Below are 21,358 nucleotides of genomic sequence, written 5' to 3' on the forward strand. Positions count from 1 at the left end.
AGAAATTAGTAGTGTGGCAGAATAATAAGTAATACGTAGCTATACATAGTTATAATAAGCTTGTCTGTCACTGTGTTAAACGCCTGCAACTAATAACATAATTATTCACATAGTACAGACAGAGACACAAATATTACAAGGTTCATTAAAGAAGATATGTATATGACACGTCAAAAATTCTGTTACGGTCAAAATTGAAGTATCATTTTTACCATAATTTTCCAAAATGTTCCACTTTTTCACACAATGCGAACCATGAAACTTGAGACACCACGTAACTCAACTCACTTTTGGAATACATGTGAAGCTCTGCTGCATGTGAAATACGACGCTAAAAGCTTGTAGCTCGGAATCTCGGACCATGCATGATGACCATACCCCGGAAAAATATTTTTTTATCCTACCCTACTCATGTTGAGCTCAACACGAGTAGGGTAGGATAAAAAAATATTTGTCCGGGGTATGATGATGACGATGATGCAGGCAAAAAAAGGTAGCAGCAGAGCAACGTAAAAGTGCAGTAGTAAATTGAGACAGACAGGAAAGTGAAGCCAACTTGTAGCATTATTTTGTTATTATTGTATTATTATTAATAAAAAAATGTGATGGAGGTGGGTGAGGTGAGGGGCAGGATCGTATCACAGGGATCAATCGGCTACTGGTTTCCTTCATAAATTCATAAATGCTAACAAGGAGATGATGAATGATGATGATGATGATAAGCTGTGTGTCGACGATGATAAAATTATATTGTCGACGGTATAATAGTGATGATTCAAAGTCGGACCCCATTCATAACCAGGGAAGGATTTATGATGTCTTTCTTCTCGATGGAATTCGTGACTTTGAGAAAGAAATAAAAATAATTATTTTAATATTTGATTGTTCTCTCTCTCTCTCTTTCTTGAAGACAATTAACGAATCGATTACACAAAATTGCTCAATTTTCGAGGGAATAATATGTAGGGAAAAATAATGTGGCGAATTTTTTTGCGCAATGAGAACGACGACGTTTCAAATTATTTGGACACGGAGGGGATAAAAATTGTCAATTTTCATGAGAGATTGGATTTTGGATATTAAACCTGTCTCAATTTTATGCCATTTTCCACCTATTTTTAAACCACCCTGGCTAAACTGGAATACATATTTATCACTTCTTTCATCCTCCTCATTCTACCTCCTGACTAACTAACTAATCTTGCTCCCATGCAAATCTCAAGTGCAGACAAGTTCATTTATTTTCTGCATGCCTGGATTGAATTTTGCTATATGCAAGTCAAAATAGTGTAGCATTCCATTCCACAAGTGAATACATACATCTCTATCTCTCGATCGTGTATGTATGCAAAATAAACAGTGGCTGCGGAACTTGGGGGGACATAGGGACATAAATAGTATTGTGCGATAAGAGGAGGAGGGGCTTATCAACATGATTTTGCTGAATTTTCCGTGGGGACAATGTCCCCCTTTTTCCGACGCCAATGCACATAAATATAATGGATCGTTTCGTTTGCCTGGTTGGCTTTGTATATTCGTTCCTATTTATTTTGTCCGTATTACACGGAACAGAACGTGTACTGATTTTGACTTGAAACACATAAAATAAATATTATACACACAAAATTTGCTTTGCTTTTCCTTTTTTATGCAATTTACTGCCTGCTGCCGGGCTTGCCACGAGTTAAGTTAGGTTTGCACAGTTAATAAAATATACAATGCGAACTTAACTACATATCTATAAAACCAATTTAGCCATCCTGCCCAATACTGAAATAATTCAAAGTAAGTAAAGTAAATACACAATGCTCTGCCCACCTACTCACATACATACCCGGCCTATTTTTTATTGGAAAGCAGCGTTTCACAATGTAAACTGTGGAGAAAAAAGTAATATAATTTTACATTTGCTTGATGAAACAATAATTCTACTTTTTTATACAATCAATTTTTTAATCTTTCACTTTTTTCTGCCTATTTGTTGATTATTTGAGAAAGAAAAGAAATGAGAAGAGTCGGAATGGAATATTTAGGCAAGAATGGGTTGGGATTTATCCGATATTTTATTATTTTGTATGATTTGCGGTAATAATAATATTGAACTTGTCCAACGGATGCGATGCATATAAACCTGTCTAAATATTGAGGAATGTCGACTAATTGGGAAAAAAATTCAGTTTTTTTAAAGGTGGACTTGTCTGTTTGGCAAAGTAGAAATGATGCTGATAAATATGTGGATTGGTTTGGTTTAACTTTTATGGTAATAATTTGCACGTACAACTCGCTAAAAAGCTTACTCGGTATTTTTGCTTTGTTCACAGTTTGGCAGAGATCGGAAAAATATTTGGGGGGAGAAAGCATATTTTGTATGTTGAGTATATTTTTTTGAAGATTTCTATGCCAAAATAAAATTTTACAAATTTTTAACATTTATAATTGTAACGATCATAATTGAACGAGTCTTACGCCAAAATAAAATTTTATTTAAATTATTAATATTATTATTATAAATTATAAATTATAATTTATAATTATAATTATTACTATTAAAACTTTATAAAATTGTATTTTGGCGTAAAACTCGTTCAATTTCTCAAATTCTAGACACTTAATTGAACGAGTTTTTCTTAGAACAAATGGAGCAGTAGAAGCTAATGAAAATATTCTCAATACTCAAATGGGACAAATTTGAGACTACTTTTGACTTTATTTGTCCCTATTTCGAATTTAAATCAAATGAAATACAAACTTTTATTTATTTATAAAAATTTAAACTTTATTCAGAAATAATTTCAAATTCATCAAATTCAGTTTTACCCAGGAAAATATGAGAATTTCACATGAAATGAATTTTCAATACAAATTTTCCCTAAATCTTTTGTTTTCTCCAATTTCTACTTTTCCATACAAAAAATTTCCTACTAAATTTCCCTGCGAGGCTGTCTCGCATTTCGAAATCAGAGTAATTCTCCTACCTCTGAGGAATGATACATGTGTAAGCACATTCTTGCATAGGGTGATGATATCATTTAGTTTGGCAGTATGGATGGGTCGGGTCGGTCGGGTCCGGTGTCAGTGAAACGATACCAGAATCGGCCTTGTTCTTATTGATGCTCGCACGAATAAAAGTGATCCGCATGCAGTTTACTGTTCTTTTTTTTTTGCTCGTCGTCGTCGTCGTCTCACTTTACTTACGCATTCAACAGTGTCGAATTTGGCGAGGAGAAGAGCTCATCGGCATTCATTATGATTGTATCGCCGGGTCGGTTGTCGGTGTGGTGAGATTGATAAGTGCTCTCGTTCAGCTGTTTTTTCCCTACTCGATAAGCATTGCTAACTTGTGAAACTCCATAAAAAAAATCATGCCGACGGTTATTTTTTTTATATACCAACATTATTAAGTAATTACACATACGAGGACACGTATGAAAAAAGTGCATGTTCATGAATTCACCAAGACGAAGAAGAAATGGCATTGGTGACGACGATTCGCATCCTCGTGTTGTTGGTCCATCGAAAAATTATTGTGCATTACTGTGTCCTGTCCGCTATTAAGTGAGTTAGTTAGATAGTTAGTTAGTCAGTTATGTAGTTGCATAGTTAGTTGTAAGTACAAAATACATACACAGCCGTGAGAATATTTCCCTTCGTCGTGTGTTATTAAATTCCGTGTTGAATAATTTTGCGATGAATTTTTAAACCCTGAATTGTTACATAATATTGGAGTGACGTGATGTGATGGATTTATCACATTGTTGTGGTGCCACGACACGACTCGATCAACAGTTTATAGTGTCAAATAATACATAGTGTCGCGTTACATTGAGCCAAATATTTACATACGAAACGACATAATAATTCAGGGTGGAAAATGTAATTCTTATTTGTTTACAAGTTTCAAATCGGTTCAGTTTCCGTTCGAGGAGGAGGACAACGAACTGAAACGAGGAGAAGAAAGTGTCAACTGAAAGAAAGAAGAGAAAAGCCTTGAATTTTTGCGGACAATTTGGTACGTGGGTAAAAAAAGGTTAAATTTGGGTTAGTTGAACTATTTATAAATAGCAATAATAACAAACATGATTAAGAAGGGGGAGCAAAAAAATTAATTAATTATGTAACCACTTGTGTTGTCAAATTTTCGTATTTTCTTTTACAAAAGTTTTTTTTGCATTATTATTAAGGACAAGTCTCTCGAATACGTCGTGCTTGCTGACACGACCACCAATTTTTGCACCAAAATATGTAAAGTGACAGTTAATCGAACCCATAATAAAGGAAAGGGTTTACATGATTGATTTCTATTTTCATGAGACGACAGGCGTCATTCTTTTGCGAGGTGGCATGTCACGCTATAAATAATTCTGTCACCTTATCGTTGTCACCTTTGGGAGTTGAATTTATTAAATTATGCTAATTTTATGAGTTGATGTGTGAATATTGTGTCATTTAGTGGGGAGAAAATTAGGGGAAAATGCATATCGGAATTTTACTCATCCATGTCCATACATACTTCACTTTTGTATGCAGGGGAAACAAATTGTCGAAAAAAGGTCATTTCTGCTGCTACAATTCAGTCAGTTAGACGAAGGTAAGGTGGTTACCAGTGCAATTCGCCACGTACATAAACCAGTTGACTTTATATTATTAGTAATTGCGCAAAATTATACTACTACGACAGTAAATACGACAATTCTCCTGCTGCTATAATTTTGTTTGTGGACGTACATACACATTTTGTGAGAGCAACTAGTTGGGCCCGTGGGTGAATGATGGGACCTCTTTTTTTGAGGGGGGTCATGTCACATCAGAAGTCGAAATCAATCACACCCTTCCCGCACGGCCCGTTTGTTGTCTAATGATTATTATTAGTCGACGAGGGTAATGCTAACTAAATAAGATTGGAATTGCACATTTTTTTGCGCTGGCAATATAGTAAATTGGCGAAGACTAATAGTTGGTGATTTACAAGTCGCGTTTCCTTTCTCTCTTTCTCTCCGGTCAGATCGAAGGCATGGAATAATAAAAAAAAATAAAATAAATCGAAGTTAAAACTCGGGAAAAGGGGAATTATTATTATATAGCGGACCAATAAGTACAACATATATGGATACAGACAATATATTTACGTAAAGAAAAAAAGTGGATTTAAAAGTGTTTTTTCGAATTTAATAATTTTTCTTGGTCTAAAAATTGTGGAGGGGCTGAAAAACGGGGAGAAAAATGGATAATTTTTGATTCTGTGTTAAATCTGAGAATGATTTTGGTTTGGCCAATTTTCAGATTTCTTTTTAGCTTCTGATTTCAAACTTGACAGGAAATAAGTCTTATCCAGATCTTATCATTTAGATTGGGTTAAAATACAAAGAATTCTTCCGTGGTCTTCATTGGCCTCTTCTCTTTCCATGTTATTCCGACTCTAGATATCAGGATCAGGGAGAGAAACTGAGATATTACGTTATTAAATATAATATTTAATTGTATTTAGTGTCTCGACAGATGTGTACAAAAAGTGACTAAATTTGTTAACTTTCATGCCCTTGATAAATTGCTATTTTAATTGTGAACTTTTGTGTCACTTTTTTAATTCATGTTCTGGTCAAAGTCTGAGGCATTGTTGGTTTCTTTAAAAGTGAAGTATACTTCATGACGTGAGACGAGGTGATGAGTAGAAAAATATGGTATGTTAACATTACGAAGCATATTTTATTTTATTTTTATCTTAAAAAGCATGACATAACTTTTTTACCATTTTAACAAAACTCGCTAACAATACTTAGCATATGTATGGCGGATAGTTATTTATTTTCGACTTTTTCACTTTGCAAAATTATTTAACGCCTGTCAAACTTTGTTGGTAGGTTCCATAATTCGTGTTAATCACTAAAATTTCAAATTATTTTTCGATATTTCTAGGTTTTCCTAAATATCTCTACTTTGTAGATATTTCAATATTTGATTTTAGACGGAAAATTGCACTTCAAAACAATTTGAAGGATTGAATTTAGAAATCAATTTGGCGAAAAATTCATATTTTTACTCTTCGAAATTTGACGTTTTCATAAATATTAAAGATTATTTCCTACAATCTTTCGTAAATACATAACGCCGTATGTATTTAATGGTACATTACACATTTTATGTGCCTTACTTTAGTTAGTTACTTTCATGGAGGATTACTAGTTGACGCGATGAATTATAGTTAATTATTATAGACAAATTATGTAAGCATGCTCGGAACGCTGAGAATATGAAGTAGGGACAGATGTCATTTTTTGTGCTATGCAATATTCACACTCAATTTATAAACGTGATCGTCACCATTCTGACTTTGTCGTGCGTGGTGGTTGATTGATATTTAAATTTTACAAGTTTTATTTATTATTCGTCGTCTTCTCATTAAAAGTGCAGATGGACTCGTAACAAATTTGCATAATAACTACTTTGTAGTTAGTCAGTTAAATAAAAGTGCCAGGAATAGTTAGTCAGCCTCGGTGGTTAATTTTCTCAGCAAAAATTAGCGATCTTAAAAATTTCCAAAAATTTTGCTGGCAGGGAATCCTTGGCCAGGAACGCATTCCAAATTCACCACACCCACACGGGCAGGACTTGAAGTCTATTCCTCTAAATCGTAAGAATTTAATTATTTTTGGCATAATTTACAAAAGTGGATGATCAACCGGATTTAAATTTTTAGGTAATAATTTCCTTGTGTGAACATCGCCAGCGAAGTCACACTACTGCCGCTATTCGTATTTAGCTATGCTGGTGCACGTTACGGTCGAAAGTTCATTTACGGGTCCGGGGGGAGGTTTTCAACAAATTTCGATAGACGATAGAGCCTCCGTCCATGAGCTGATCCGTCAGTATTGCACGGCCAAGGTGAGACGACGACTAATTAGATTCGGATATGCAAATCAATTATGGGTAAGACCTTATCTTGATAATATTTTCAGGGCATCGCTGTCAACCCCAACTATTCCATCACCAACCGATCCAACATGTTGTTGCAGGGGAACAAGACGTTGTCTTATTATGCCGTCAAGGAAAATGAATCCTTGCTCCTCGGAACGACTGGTGAGTTACCCTCGTTGATTTTTTGGATAATTTTTGCCTAGTTAATTCAAAATTATTTAAAATTTCGAATTTAGCCGATCACAACCGAACGTATCGATTTGGTCACTGGTTCACCCTGGCAGGGCTTGGGTTTCTGTTTGGACTTTTAGGCATTACAATTTGTGTCATCCTTTTCGCCGTGATACGAACCGTGCCGGATAATGTGAGTGTTCTTTTTATAACTCTTTTTTAGTTTAGGTCAGGAACAGTCATCCGTTCATTAAATTTGCATACGTAACGCAATTCTCACACTTCGTAAAAGTATAGTAAAACTCTTTACTTTAAAGAATCCAAAGGTGAATGACGAGAAAATGAGAATAATTTTCGACTTTATTTTCTTTCGTCACTTTTTAATACTTGACATCGAATCTCATCACATCTTACTTACTAAACGTAAAATTCTTGCACACATAAAATTAGGACAGTTGTTATCATAAAATCGTATAAAGTTACTTTAGATTAGGTGTATACATATGCTTAATTTCTGAAAAAGGACGTTTCCATTCTCGACTTACGCATCTGTTCCGCAATCCAAGGAACGAGAAGGGGGACGTTGACGTAAACTCCGGGCGTTCCGTGCTCTCCACAACCTATAGTTTAGAAAAATCGGAATTTAAAAAAATCCTATAAAAGTACCAAACTTTTTTTATAAATTTGTATTACTCACCAATCCCCCAACTAACGATGCCTACTTGGGCGTAGTACGGAGAGTCGGACAACTGACAGACTGTGCAATTTAAACGTTTAAATAAAATTTAAAAGTTATTGAAATTTAATAGTTTAAATTTCACTGACCTAAAGGTGATCCTCCATCGCCCTGAAGAATTGAAAGCAATTAAAATTTATACAGCCATAAAATGCAAACCCAAATTTATTATAAGATTTTGCCCAGTTAAAATTTTCGCAATTATAAAATTCTCCCAACACCCAAGAAAAAATACTTCAGCGATAAAACGACTTACCGAGCAAGTGTCACGACCTGCTTCGCCTCCCGCACAGACGAAGGACGCGTGCAGCTTGAAATGGGGGCCGAGCCTCGTTTTCCTCAAGGCTTGTTGACACTGGTCCATGGGGACGATGGGCACCTCCACCTTCTTCAAAATCACTTGGTATTTCCCCTCCTGACCTGAATTATTAAAATAAAAAGATGAGGTCATCTCTTGTCACTCAATATCATAACAAGTCACACGAAATTAGCATTTTAACTCATGTAGAAGGCATGTGTTATACCCATTTTTAGCAATTTAAACTGAATTACCGAACGAATTCTTCCCCCATCCTGAGGCGTAGCACGTTTGACCGTCGAACTTGGCAGAGGCAGGGGGCAGACAGACGGTGTCCACGTTTGGTGCGAATTTCACTGGCTCGTTTAAATAGAGGAGGGCGATATCGTTGAATAAGGCGCCCGAGTAGTAACCCTCGTGCACGGTTATCTGTACAAGGTCAGGTTGAGTTAGGTCATAGGTCACACCTTATTGATTGATGAATGGTTATCGAACCTTATTCACAAATCTGTCCTGGTGAGGATACAGCTCATGAGGAGTTTGCGTGTCCCACTCGCCCAAACGAACTTTTAACTCTTCGGGTTGCTTCCTGTTTTAAAAAATTGTAATGAAAATTTATTCCGGATTTTGTGACTGATTTTAATTAAAAACGTATGTACCCGTAAACACAATGGGCGGCTGTTAAGATAACCTTGTAAAAAGTATGGGATGAAAATTAAGAGAAATTATCACATTTTTATAATTTCATAAAATTACCTGAGGATGAATTAGCGATCCACCGCAAAGGTAAATGTTAAGGGGAGGTTTGTCCACTTGTTGTTCTTGTCGCACGATGGCGGCCATCTAGATTTCCATATACATAATATGCTAATTTACATATTATGCAAATATTTTAATGAGAATTTCATAACTTACCCAAGGAAATTCGCCGAAGTTTGTCTCCATATTGTCCGCCCCAGTAATTCTGAATCCCACACCACCCACATTTCTCTTCCCGCAGACCGAGTGTTCGAAATTCTTTGGGGGTTGGGTGATTACGTCGGACGCAGCTTCCTGTTTGGAATCCTGCAAAAATTTGCAAAAATTATTTTTGCAAACACAGTTACTTGTAAATTATTTCGTCATTGGCTTACTGGACAACAAATGTCAAAATAATGCGGACACGCCGACGGTTTCGAGGCACCCAGACGGATGTCGATAAGTCCGAGAACGTCGCCATTATCCACGACGGTCCCATTGTCAATATTGCACAAGTAGTATTTCACACATTTGCAACTCCCCGGTTCGCTAAAGGTCTCCTCGGAGGAGGACACTTGTTCAGAAGATTGTTCTTTTGGTGGCGGAGGAGGTTGTTTTCCTGAGCCTTGACCTCGTACCGGACCTTTGGAGAAGGTGGAGGGGATCGTCTGTGCGACTGGGGGGTCTGGTTTCTTAATATTCGTCACCACCGGGTCGGGACCGGAATTTAGAAATTCATTTATTAACTCTGCATCGGAATCTTCATCCTGACCGGAAACGAGGAGGGCGGATGATGTGAAGAGAAAAATTACGAGTAGCGTGGTCACCTCTCGCTGGAAAAGCTGTGGGGGGAAAAGAGAAGAGAAGGAAATTTGTTAATTTTTTATCCACAAGAAATTGTGAGACAATTACTGAAAAAAATAGGTTTCAAAGTTGCTCAAGAATTCTATCTAATTTAATTAAAAGCACACATAACCGTAAAATATCAGTATAACGATTTTAATCACAGCAAACAAATTTACAAATTCAAAAGCACTCATAATTTGCAACTCATCAAAAAACTATGCTTCAAAATTCGCCATTCTATACCACCCACCATTTCTTAATCGGATTGACGACTGTCCGACAAGTTTAGGAATCTATTATCGAGTATCAATCTTCCCGTAAAATGGTCACGATTTCTGTCTTCCACAATTCCACGCTTCTGCAACGGACCCAATGATCCACACGTCTCAATTTGTCTAAATCTCTCTCTCACTCTCACTCACTCACTTGCTAAAAAATGACACTGTAAAAGTGTGACGTCTCGGAAGAATATTACTCATACTCTACATTACTTTGACACATAAATATTGTCCCTTTTTTACCCCAAATATTAAACTCTGTGGTTTCGTAGTCACTCATCACTCACTCACGACTTCAATCCAGCCAAGTATTATATATGCAATACAACAAATAAATATGTGTATGTCCTCCCGTACATAAAATCGACTGTGGTCATGTAACCTGAGGAGAAATATGGGGAGGAGAAGTATGGGAAAAATTGTACATACGACGACGACCACGACGATTAACTGCATACATTGAGCATGGTCTTTTTTGTGGTGTGGACATACATTCTCAGCAGCATCCATCGCCTATAATAATAATTCTGCAACTTCTTGTTCTTGTTTCTTTCCCTGAACGAGTGTGGAGATATGGGTTCGTTTGAGGAGAAAAATTATAATGGCCTTTATTAAAAAGAAGGTGACGTCAGGCGAGATTTGTAATTCCCATCGCTCCTTCTCGTGTACAAAGTTAAATATTAGAGGTGAAGGCGATATGCAAAAATATGTACGAATACCTCATATGCACATACATACACCCAACAACCCGTGGGATGCAAATATAGTGTAAATTGTTGCGAATATTCTGCAAGTATGTATGGTATACATACATAAGGCGAGCAAGATTTATTGCCTGTTTATTAAATATTGTGTGAGGAGTTTGTACATAACTGTGGAAATTTGTTGGCATTTCCATTCCATTGTTACACAATACGAAGTAACCAGTAGTCGCAGTTATTTAGTTTGAGGTATGGGAATATATAGCTTGTAAAGGTATTTAGTTAGTAGAAGGTTATTCTCGTAGTAATCTGGCCAAGAAAGAAACCAAACCAAACCATGCATGGAGAAGAGTGTGTTCATATGTACACATATCTATGTAGCGAGAGGCAAATTGGCAAGTTCATCCTAAAAAGATTCACATGCAAATTATGATTTTGTGCAAAAAATGGAATGATGATATGGAACAAGACAGAGCGGCTGCTGTGCGCATATTTACTTTGCATGCGCCTAAAATGTATGTATGTATGTGCTAATTTTTCCTCTAATTTTTGTGACAGTATGCAATCGTGGTTGATGCCGGATCCACGTGAGTTTTGATATGATATTGATACTTAATGGATGAAGACGCTTATAAATAGATGAAAATACAATTTTTGCATACAGACACAGCGATGTTATCCTGTACAAATGGCCCGGCGCCAAGGTCAACAATACTGGAGAAGTGGTACAAGTATCGACTTGCTATGTGACCGGTGTGACTTTAAATGGAAAAAAATAGATGACATTGTACCTTATTTTGACATTGTGTAACTTTTTTAGGAGGACTCGCGCAGGTCACGACATCCAATGTTTCGAGCTACTTTAAGGAATGTTTTGGTCGGGCGGAAGGCCAAATTCCGCCCGAGTCGCAAGCAACGGCTGAAGTCTTACTGGGAGCAACGGCAGGGATGAGGATGTTAAAGTAGGGGCGGAAATTTTTATTTTAAACGTTTAAACGCCAATTTTATAACAAGTGTGTAAGAGTTTGGTGGACGTATTTTTTTTCATTCCAAAAAGTTTCTGAGTTGAGACAAATTTTAAAGTAACATGACAATTTAACGCTTGACGTAATTTTTGCAGTTCGAGTGACCCCTCCCAAGCCAACAAGGCCATCGCCAGTGTCAGAGATTATTTGCGAACGACAGACATGGTGGTGAAGGAGTCGAACGTGGGAATCATTTCCGGTTCCATTGAAGGCATCTCGGGCTGGATTACTATCAACTTTTTAAAGGACACGATTTACTCTGCTGTAAGGGTTCAGATTTGCGTTTTATTTATATTGAGCAATTTCATGTCAAGTCATTTTATTTTTATCTTGCAAAATTTGCACAAATTATTTATACAAATAAAGAGTTTAAATAATCAAAAAGATTGATTATTTAAGTTCATGAAAACATGTAAATAGGCCTCCCCTGGCGTGAGTAGAAGTTTGGCCTGTCAAACTTGCCCCAATTTAATTCACTGACCACTCGCCGATTTCATAAACCTTAATTATGCATCATATCATCACACAAATCTCTAAATGTTGCTACATAGGTTGGTCACCTGAACTCGAGCTGGGGTGCCCTCGACCTTGGCGGTGCCTCAACGCAGATCACCTTCGAGGTCTCCGAGTCCATGCACAGCCACCCGCTCGTGACCAAGCTTAAACTCTTTGGCCACCAGTTTCACGTTTTTAGTCAAAGCTTCCAATGTTACGGCGTCGTCCAGGCGGGTCTCCGATACAAGGCGTTGCTCCTCCAAGTACGAGTCATTCAGATAAAAATATATTTTCGTTTTGCGACCTTAACCCCCACTTTAATTTGACTCCCAGGAACACTGGAACGATGTCTCCGGCCCAAACCAGCAGCCGCTAAATAGCCCTTGTGACCCTTTCGGGCGAAAAATCTTACTTACTGGGGACGATTTTCAAACCCCGTGTCTCAAGTCGATCAATCTCGCGTCGAAAATTATGGTGATTATTTTTATATTAAAATTAATAATTCTCCGTAATGACTTCAAAATCATACAGAATAAAAACTTCACAAAATTCTTAATTGTTAAAACTCGGACTTAAAAAAGGATTAATTTTTAAACATATATGAGAATACTTAAAGAGAGCGTTCATAATTATACTAGGTGCGAATTGCTGTTGCAAATTACTTGTTAATTTCAACACTTTTTATGATTGTAGGAATCCCATCGGAATTATTCCTTCCTCGGGACGGGTAACTATTCAGAGTGTGAATCTTATGCGAAACGCCTCCTGGATTTGACCCAGTGTCGTGCAACCGGCTGGGACAAGTGTATCAATGGCTCCTCCATCCCCGACTATGTGGGGGACAGAAAATTTATGGTAATTTCATGAAAGTTAACTATTCTTCGCAGTTTCAATTGTATCCTTTTTCAGGGATTTGCATCCTTTGCATATGTCGCGAACGCCTTACAAATCAACAAAACTACGACCAAGTCCAGCTTTCTAGAGAGGGCGAAACGCCTATGTTCCCTTTCTTATGATAAAGTGTTAGAAATGAAGTTAACCGATAAGACTAGTGAGTACCCATTTTATATAAATTTTACAAACATAAGAAATTTTTAAATCAAAAATTTGAAATTTGCAGATTTTAAAGATCTAGAAAATTCCTGTTTCAAATCACTTTTTGTTTACAACATGCTAAGTAATATTTATGGCTTTAATACGGACGAAAAGTGGACAAATGTCAAGTTTACGACTAAAGTAAGTAACAAAAAAAGACGTTGGAAATCTTGGATAAACTCGTGACAAAATATCTTTTCGTCCAGATAAGTCACGCGACGTTAGGCTGGTCGTTGGGCTACATGATAAACGCCACGGACAAGATAGCGGCTGGGGCTGGAGTGCCCACTTTGCGGACGGTGCCCTTCGCCCTTCTCCTCGTCCTTTTCGCCATGTTCCTCATCATCTCCATTGGCTTCGTCATGCATGGCATCAAGCTCAGGAAATCCTCATCCTACCAAAGGTTACTCTCACATAATTTTTGATAACCCTTTATGATTCTTGATAATCCATAACTAACCAATCATTGCATAGTCCGAATACTGTTTTACTTGTATCACAACGTCGTTCTCAATAATTTTGAAGTATTCAAATACCCAAACTATTTTTAACAATTGTATTTTTTGCTCACATTAATGGGAAAGCAGTGAAAGCACGCAGGGAAATTCTCAAAGAACCAATTTTTACCTTATTTTGACAATTAAATAATGTTTGGAAAGTATTTTTCTTAAAATACATGGGTAAATTTTATTTATTTGATTTTAAACTATTTTCAATTTAATTATTATTTAAAAACCCCAAAAATTATAAAATTGACCAAAAAACAGAAAATACTTATAGGGATGCAATTTGCCCTCGACCTAGTTGATACATAGTCAAGTAAATATCCGGACTCGTCTGAAATCGATATGAATCAATCAACCTGCTATCATAATTTAATGCTCTATGCACATATTAATATATGTATATTACTTACATACCTTTCTTTTTCTTATTTGCTATCCTACTAACGAAATCAGGAAATAAAAAGAGTCAACTCTGCTTGCTCAAGGAGATTGAATACTCAAATCGAAAGATAACTTCTTCTTATCTCGATTGGAATGTGACTGCATGAGATCAAATCGACTCACTCCTTTCTTAAAGAAATTGGAAAATGCAAAACCTATTTTCGAATCTCACACACCGTTGGAGTCATTTTTATAAAGAAAATATTCTCATTTTTCTTCTCCTCCTCGTAGACAAATCGCGACCAGGATGGATGAAGAAATCGTCAAGTTCATCACGCCACAAAGCCACCATCACCTCCAAAACCAAAATCAGCCAAATGGTGGGTACAGCTAAGTATCGGTGGACATGCACGTTAGTCATGAAAAATAACGATAAAAAAGAAGAACGTTCGGTGGGAGTGGTCACGTCAAAATTAAACTTTGCAACATTTGTTTAAAAATGATAGTCTTACAAATGTTGTAAATTTACGACCCCCTAAACGTGACCACCCTCACGGCGGTCCAACTTATCACTATAGGTCAGATCAAACATGAAACATTTATCAAATTATAACCACCATCATAAATTATAATTTACGATAACAACAATTAATAACTTTAAATAAAGGAAAATCATGTGTGCCAGTTTTGCTACTAACGAATAAGGGAGTACGTAAAATATATTTACTAAATACTTAATTAGTTAATGTTTATGATTCTGTATGTAAATGACTACCAACAAACAGAGTAGATGCAACAAGGACATCGACAGATCTATTAAATTATTGTTTAAGTAAACTAGAAAAGTGTACAATGTTCAGAAAATGTTAATAAATTACATAAATTTAACTTCCTTTCATTAAATTGTTTGTAAGAAATTAATGAAGCTACATGTTTTAATTCAAGGAAATAAAAGAAACCGATTAGGAAAGGTTGTAGGTGTTAGAGTAGAAATTGGATAGCTGAGCCCAAACTAGACAAAATACTCGGAAATACTTTAGTTTTGTTAACCTATGATATTTTCGACTTAAGTCATTAACAAGTCATCAGTGGTAATTAAGCAGCAGTGTAGTACATATCTCGTAGTATAAATTTAGTGACATAAAAATATTTATATCCAATACAACATGACTGAATGGTTTATACTGGTCGTCGTAACAGTAACAATTACAAAAAAAATGTAAAGTAAAATAATAAGAGAGAGAGGGGAATGACGAACAATAGTCAATTAATTCAATAAACGTCATACCAAAACAAATTCTTGTCCATTTTTGTGCCATCCTTAAATTACTTAAGTTAAATTTTATAATATTAAAATATGTATGTAGTATTCTTATCCTTAATTTCGCCTATTTGTTGGAGGAAGTTTTGTCCTCATAGTGAAATTCGAAGTTTCACAGGAATCGCAGAGAAATCCAAACTTTGTTTGTAATGGTTTCTTAACACAGTCTGAAAAATTTTTTAATTATTTTCATTATTTCAAACTTTACATTTCTATACATAACTTAACACTACGTTTTGGCAATTGTGCAAATTTTAAGCACCTTGTTAAGATTGACATTACTTACGTTTGTGCACCCATTTATCGCAGCTGCGACACTCCATCAAATTTTTGTCGTCCAGTTTCAAATGGCATTTTAAGCAGTTGGGACAGAACTGGCCCTTCTTGTAGATCTTGTGGCAGGGGACGCAGAGAGAGTGGAGATAGTAACGAGAACCCTTCTCACCCTTTTTGTACTGCGAAATAAAAAAAGTTAATTACATTACGTGATAACTACTTATTATCTATGATAACCACTTATTACTTCATGCTGCCATTCCGCTGCTCGATCATCCGCCGATGGCTCATTCACCCCGCACGAGTGGCAAACGCTGCACGTAACGCAGTGCCACCGGCCAGTTGGAACTCGGCGAAGTCCGACACAGTAAATGTGATACCTAAATTAATGAAGAATTAATATTATAATCATTCATTGAATACAAAAGCAATATTAATCTTTGTCAGTTTTTTACCCTCGATCACAACAATCACAGAAGAGCATTTTGTCTTCATCGGCTAAAAATGTAAATAACAAATTAGTATTTACAAAAAGTAAGTGACAAGATTTTATTAAATAAAATAATCTTACCTGGGTCGTTACACTCGATGCAGTTCTTACAATCGGTGCATTGCCAGTCGTACTTACGAATGTATGGTAACATGTCGAGCGTCAACTCCAAGCAGGTTGGGTGATCTGGAAATAACCAAAAATTTGTCAATAATTATCCTAATTATAACTTTGGTTTGTTTTTTAGTTGATGTTCGTACTGGCAGAGTCACATTTAGCACAGTGAATAAGAATCTCGTTTCGTCCCAATTTATTCTTGGCGTAGGTGCCATTGCAAGATTTGCAAGTTCCTTGAGTATCTTTCTCATTGAGGACGGGGATGGAGTCAGAGATGGTTTTGTTAACTTCGGTGTCACTTCCTTCGTCCTCACTGCTGCTTGATCTAAATAATTATTATGTAAACATATTATTACTGCAAATGGACCTGTACAAAGGTTCAGTATGAAATGAAACGTACGAGGAGTCATCGCCCGAGGAAGAGGAGCCATTTGAGTCAGAGGCACCATCCTCAGAGACCTCATCCGTAGTCCTGTTCTCTTGAATAGGACCGTAAATCACCGTGTTCAAGGGGAGGTATTTCAACTCGACGGGTGTATAGCTGCAAAACAGTTGCATGAAATATATTTTAAAATATTCCAGTAAAAATCTGTCATTCTTGTGTAATAGAAACTGTACCTCTTGTAATTATCGCAATACTGCCCCGGCAATACAGGCACAGGGTAATAGCCCAACTTGGTAGCCTCAGGCCGCACCACTTTCATCTTCCCTTGTCGAACGTTCAGCGTCATTGTTTGGAGGTCGTAGGATTGAGTCCTGTTCTCATTCCGTTGTGCATTCATCATTGCGTTCCACTTTGCACACGATTTGGTAATTCGATTCATAAATTCTGCCGACCGATCTCTAGTCGTCGTCGTGGAGTTGGCCGTTGTGGATGCCTGATTCTTGGTGAGCTCCTTTTCCCTCCGTTCCTCCTCAAACTTTCGATATTCTTCGTACTTTTTGGGAAAGTCGTTGTATAAAATGTCCAGCACTTCTGAGCTGTTAATGGCTGTGAGACCGAGGTCGCACTGAGTTTCTGATACGATTTTCTTCTCACGGAGGAAGTCGCGCTCAACCATTTCAACGGGGCGACGGCGCAGGTTTGGATACTTGCGGCGGAAAGATTTATGTCCCAAGAATTCAATGATTTGCTCCTGAAGGAAAAAGTACTCGCCGTCGGGAGTCTCTTGAGGCCACTTGTATTCAAACAGAGTCTCAACAGTGACTGGTTTTCTGGGGAGAAGTAAAGATTAACATAATTAATTAAAACAACTAGTTAATGAGACAGTTCATGGTATTTGTGGCATTGTATCTAAACTCATCTAATTAAGCTTACATACATTTTCCCATTTCATGCATATTCTAAAAATTACAAGCCAGTTAAAGAATAAATTCTTTACCTCTCATCAATAAAGTCCTTTGAAAATTTCTTTTTTGTCACGCTCGCACTTGCAGATTGGCTCGTCGAGCTAAGATTGCTGACCTCTTCATCCATCCCGCAAATTCCAGAGGATGTTACCAAGACTGGTGTGCTAGGTTGGTCATCTGCAAAATAACAAGATTTGTAAAATCTAGTTTATTTTAAAAAGTCATCAGAATAAAAACTTAGAACTTACCAATAGCACCAGACGATGATACTGTTGCTGCTGCCACACTATCTCCTCCTCCCGTCTCAAGAGTAGTCACATCAACAGCAGCATCATCCGCGCCTCCCATGCGTGTCTCATCCTCAAATGCGTCCAGCTTCGACTCTGCCTCCACTTTCACCTCGGTCTCACTCATTTTGAGAGCTCTACGTGTCGCAAGTAAAATATTTCGTGCTGCACCCCTCGGGCCTCTAGACCCACGTCCACCACGCCGTGCCCCTCGCGGTGTTAATGGCGTTCCACGTCCCGCTGATCCACCAGTTCCTCGCCCACGTCCGCGTCCTCGGGTTTTGGTCGGTGTAGTAGTTGAAGATCCAGAACCAGAGAGTGAAGGTTGTGGCGAAAAACTTCCCGGTGTGGTCATGTCCTGACCACCCTTACCATCATCTTCATTTTCACTACCGCGTGGTGGTGGTGACGAGTCGGGTAACTGATTTGCAAACTGAGCCGACGAAGAAGCGTTGTCCACGCTTTGCAAAAAATTCATGGCCTCACGTTCTAATTTTGCTTTAAGAGTGGACCCACGTGGACGACCACGTCCTCTTCCTGACCCCCTCGGTCGCCCCCGAGTCCTGACAACGGGTCCATCTGACGAGGTTATCGCCGCGTCTTCACCTCCTCCTCCTCCTCCTGGCGTGGTGGCATCATCGCCCATCATTTCTACCCTGCGACGCCTCGTGGGAACGAAATCAGTCATAAAATGTTTTGTTGGTTTTCGTCGGCGACCAGTCCGTCGTGCAGATCCATCTCCATCAGGAGTTCCGTCTCCAAGTTTGTCATCCGTGTCACCTTCACCAGTTGTGTCTGGTTTGGATGGTCGTGGCGATTCTTGGTTTCCTTCAGTATCATCGCCGTCATCATCACCATCGTCATCTTCATCTTCTTCATCACCTGAATCTTCTTTTCTTCTTACTATTCGTACTGACTGATTAGTGATAACAACTTTGGGGATCTTGAGGTCATATTTGGCATCATACTTGGCCATTTCTTCCGATAGACTTGAACTTTCACCCCCCGGAGGAGTAGGAAGCGGTCCTCGCTTAAACCTTTTGGCTTCTGGTTGGTCACCACCATTCGAAGAAGAAGATCCTGCTGCAGCGCTGGGGACTACAGCACGTGGCGTGGTGCTCATGGTCGCGGCCACCTGTCCTCCCAAGTAGGGCCCCTTTTCTCCAATTCCTTGCACAGACATAGCTGCCGATTCAAATCCGCGTTTAATTTGGGCTTGTAGAGCAGCCTTGGAGGGAAATCTGCTCGTTGGAATTTTTATGGGACGGACAACGCCTCCACTTTCTCCTCGCTTGTCAACTTTCCCAAATTGTGGATGGCCTGGAAGTGGGGGACCAGGTGGACCTTTCTTTCGTATAAACGCAGTTGGTCGTCCTTGTTGCAAATGTTGAGATGGTGACATTACTGGCGAGATGGAAATTCCGCCCGGAATAGAGAGAGAGCTGTTGCTCAGTAGATTGTCCAGCATGGTTTTGAGCCGATCTCCAGGTTCGGAAGCGGACGAGGTGGCCGCGTTGTTTCCCGCTCCCTCCGACATTGTAGGCTTAACCCGAGGTGGCAGTTTGAAAGTGGGGACAGCTTTATGCCCCCCACTGCTGCTCACGTTTGAATCGGTCGTAGTGCTTGAAGGGAGGCTGGTTTCTCGAGGATTGGCGTCATCCTCATCTTCATCCTCATTCGATAACATGGAGGGAGTAATGATGATCGGAGTTTGGAAAAAATGAAAATTTTCGCTACGGACACTTATAACTTTGGGAGGATTTTCCTTTGAAACTTTCGGGAATTTAACCGATTCTGGCAAAATTGCCGAGCGTGGAATGATGAGAGGTTTCGTAGTCAATTTTACAGATGGTGATGCCGAGTCTTTTGATTGTGGTTCCGTACTGGGTGAGGGATGGGTCAGTTGAAGACGAACTTTTGGTACAGGAGGTTGATTAGTGCTAACCATCTTGCCTCTGCTGGACTCACCCGCCGTGGTGCTCGACGTTTTGATAATTTTTGCTGTCGGCATAGGCACACCTTCGGAGGATGAGGCAGTGTAAATCTTTACATCCGATCTACCCACAAGTGGTGAAGATGATGATGATGACGGACCGGGTGCACTGTTCATAGAACTGATTGGTGTCAAACCTGGCAAAGTCTTCTTGTTTGGTTTGATAAAGTTTCTATTCCCCATGTTAAGGAATCGAGCCCTCGGCAGATACGCGGACGTTGTCGCTGCAGCAGCAGGATTTCCACTTCCGATAGATGTTGTTGTCGACACAATTGGAGAAGATTTCGAGGGAGACGGCCTTGAAACGAGAGGAGGTGGTTTACTACTACCTGTAGAAGAAGACGATGCCGACCCTCCTACCGCCCCCGCCGCCGAGGACGATGTCGACGAAGCAATCGTATGACTGGAACATGGCGATGATTGAAACGTTCCACCGGGCAGAGCTTTCAAAAACAGCTTTGGTGCGACACGACCCTCCTCTGGAGAATCTCCAGGAGAAACAGGGTCATTATCCACCGTCGAGTCAGGAAGTTGGTCCATGTTGAAGATATCTAATTAGTAATTAATAAATTAAATTAATCACACATATTTTCAAACTTTACACAAAAATAGCCTACTTCTATCATAAAGTACATACCAAAATGTTACGATTCAGTTTCCCTTGAATTAATCAGATCTCATTCTTACTCAGTCACCGCTACAAACCACCTAGAGAATTAATTAACTATTAAATATGCCCAGAATTAACTAATTTGACACTTTCCCATTGTCATTTCACTCACCTCGCTTCTTCCCCGCCTTCGTCTGGTCAGGATTGTGAAGGGGGCTTATCGGCGCCTCAGAAACCACACCCAGACAGACGAGAGCCCTGGGGGGAGGGGGGTGACCGGGTCGTGACCCTGGTGGGAAGTTTTGAGGAGTTTTGAGGAGAAGAAGTAAAAAAATCCGGTTGGATTTGAAAAGAAGGAAGGAGTCGATGGTGGGTGATGGACTGGTCGGTTTATGAGTTTGGCTGCGGCAGGCTCTGGCTCTGGCTGGCTGAGAGAGTGCGGAGGCCAGCAAAGTTTGGGCCTCGATGACTCTTCTCACTTCAACCCCAAACTCGGTTTCTCACTCCGAGTCTCGTCTCATCCTTACTTTTTTTACGATTTGGTTATCATCGGGCTTATCTGGATGATGGCTAATAATTTGGGGGAAAAGTATGATCCGACTTTTGTTATGTGTGGTGGTGCACATTCAAGTTGAAAATGTACATTGATGAAAATACACAATCAGGAAATGTGCGAAGTTGTTTCATGGAGTTTGTTATGAGAAAGCGTAAAGGTAATTTTATTTAGTTTTT

The 21,358-nt window shown here is 38.6% G+C and overlaps 3 protein-coding genes and 1 long non-coding RNA gene across 7 annotated transcripts; 1 reads left to right on the forward strand and 3 right to left on the reverse strand.

The window, feature by feature from the left end:
* The first annotated feature begins 1,631 nt into the window (after positions 1 to 1,631).
* Positions 1,632 to 15,475, forward strand: LOC110845793 (ectonucleoside triphosphate diphosphohydrolase 1). 4 transcript variants are annotated; one of them, XM_035852466.1, is made up of 16 exons: positions 1,632 to 1,785; positions 6,553 to 6,628; positions 6,695 to 6,879; positions 6,954 to 7,074; positions 7,149 to 7,276; positions 11,239 to 11,267; positions 11,345 to 11,433; positions 11,501 to 11,642; positions 11,801 to 11,969; positions 12,257 to 12,463; positions 12,534 to 12,674; positions 12,894 to 13,055; positions 13,110 to 13,251; positions 13,321 to 13,436; positions 13,502 to 13,698; positions 14,474 to 15,475. In XM_035852466.1, exons 3-16 carry the CDS (start codon positions 6,760 to 6,762, stop codon positions 14,574 to 14,576), a joined length of 1,866 nt encoding a protein of 621 aa, XP_035708359.1. In that variant the 5' UTR covers positions 1,632 to 1,785; positions 6,553 to 6,628; positions 6,695 to 6,759; the 3' UTR covers positions 14,577 to 15,475. The 4 variants fall into 4 exon arrangements, with proteins under 4 accessions (XP_035708359.1, XP_035708370.1, XP_035708362.1 ...); XM_035852477.1 differs by lacking the exon at positions 1,632 to 1,785 and adding an exon at positions 2,911 to 4,009 and having other exon boundaries at positions 14,255 to 15,475; XM_035852469.1 differs by lacking the exon at positions 1,632 to 1,785 and adding an exon at positions 3,024 to 4,038.
* On the reverse strand, positions 7,426 to 10,423 carry LOC110860574 (phenoloxidase-activating factor 2). The gene is made up of 11 exons (XM_022109638.2): positions 9,952 to 10,423; positions 9,251 to 9,697; positions 9,033 to 9,182; positions 8,874 to 8,960; positions 8,777 to 8,808; positions 8,613 to 8,706; positions 8,372 to 8,546; positions 8,076 to 8,239; positions 7,909 to 7,930; positions 7,781 to 7,840; positions 7,426 to 7,703 (listed from the first exon to the last, which is right to left on the reverse strand). The coding sequence occupies exons 1-11, from the start codon at positions 9,952 to 9,954 to the stop codon at positions 7,591 to 7,593; spliced, it is 1,347 nt and encodes a 448-aa protein (XP_021965330.1). The 5' UTR covers positions 9,955 to 10,423; the 3' UTR covers positions 7,426 to 7,590.
* On the reverse strand, positions 13,969 to 14,326 carry LOC118435941. Its single transcript, XR_004835057.1, has 2 exons — positions 14,216 to 14,326; positions 13,969 to 14,132 (listed from the first exon to the last, which is right to left on the reverse strand). It is a non-coding gene; the product is annotated as an uncharacterized LOC118435941 (long non-coding RNA).
* LOC110850805 lies at positions 14,762 to 21,036 on the reverse strand. The gene is made up of 12 exons (XM_022098379.2): positions 20,799 to 21,036; positions 20,654 to 20,724; positions 17,985 to 20,567; positions 17,769 to 17,913; positions 17,005 to 17,601; positions 16,787 to 16,927; positions 16,530 to 16,711; positions 16,351 to 16,455; positions 16,235 to 16,277; positions 16,027 to 16,159; positions 15,790 to 15,958; positions 14,762 to 15,670 (listed from the first exon to the last, which is right to left on the reverse strand). Exons 3-12 carry the CDS (start codon positions 20,554 to 20,556, stop codon positions 15,561 to 15,563), a joined length of 4,197 nt encoding a protein of 1,398 aa, XP_021954071.1. The 5' UTR covers positions 20,557 to 20,567; positions 20,654 to 20,724; positions 20,799 to 21,036; the 3' UTR covers positions 14,762 to 15,560.
* Between the last annotated feature and the right edge of the window lie 322 nt (positions 21,037 to 21,358).

The sequence above is a fragment of the Folsomia candida genome, unplaced genomic scaffold (assembly GCF_002217175.1).
Source record: "Folsomia candida strain VU population unplaced genomic scaffold, ASM221717v1 Fcan01_Sc001, whole genome shotgun sequence".
Lineage (NCBI taxonomy): Eukaryota > Metazoa > Arthropoda > Collembola > Entomobryomorpha > Isotomidae > Folsomia > Folsomia candida.

Excerpts from the sequence above, each read along its gene's own strand:
- LOC110860574 (XM_022109638.2), bottom strand. Across the intron at positions 8,961-9,032 it reads ACTTCGGCGAATTTCCTTGG|ATGGCCGCCATCGTGCGACA; the intron begins GTAAGTTATGAA and ends ATGGAAATCTAG. Across the intron at positions 7,841-7,908 it reads CGATGGAGGATCACCTTTAG|TCTGTCAGTTGTCCGACTCT; the intron begins GTCAGTGAAATT and ends TAAATTGCACAG.
- LOC110845793 (XM_035852466.1), top strand. The coding sequence starts at position 6,760 with ATGCTGGTGCACGTTACGGTCGAAAGTTCATTTACGGGTCCGGGGGGA. Across the intron at positions 13,252-13,320 it reads GAAGTTAACCGATAAGACTA|ATTTTAAAGATCTAGAAAAT; the intron begins GTGAGTACCCAT and ends TGAAATTTGCAG. Across the intron at positions 13,699-14,473 it reads AAATCCTCATCCTACCAAAG|ACAAATCGCGACCAGGATGG; the intron begins GTTACTCTCACA and ends TCCTCCTCGTAG.
- LOC110850805 (XM_022098379.2), bottom strand. The coding sequence starts at position 20,556 with ATGGACCAACTTCCTGACTCGACGGTGGATAATGACCCTGTTTCTCCT. Across the intron at positions 16,928-17,004 it reads TATTGCGATAATTACAAGAG|CTATACACCCGTCGAGTTGA; the intron begins GTACAGTTTCTA and ends ACTGTTTTGCAG. Across the intron at positions 15,959-16,026 it reads CAGCGGAATGGCAGCATGAA|TACAAAAAGGGTGAGAAGGG; the intron begins GTAATAAGTGGT and ends TTTATTTCGCAG.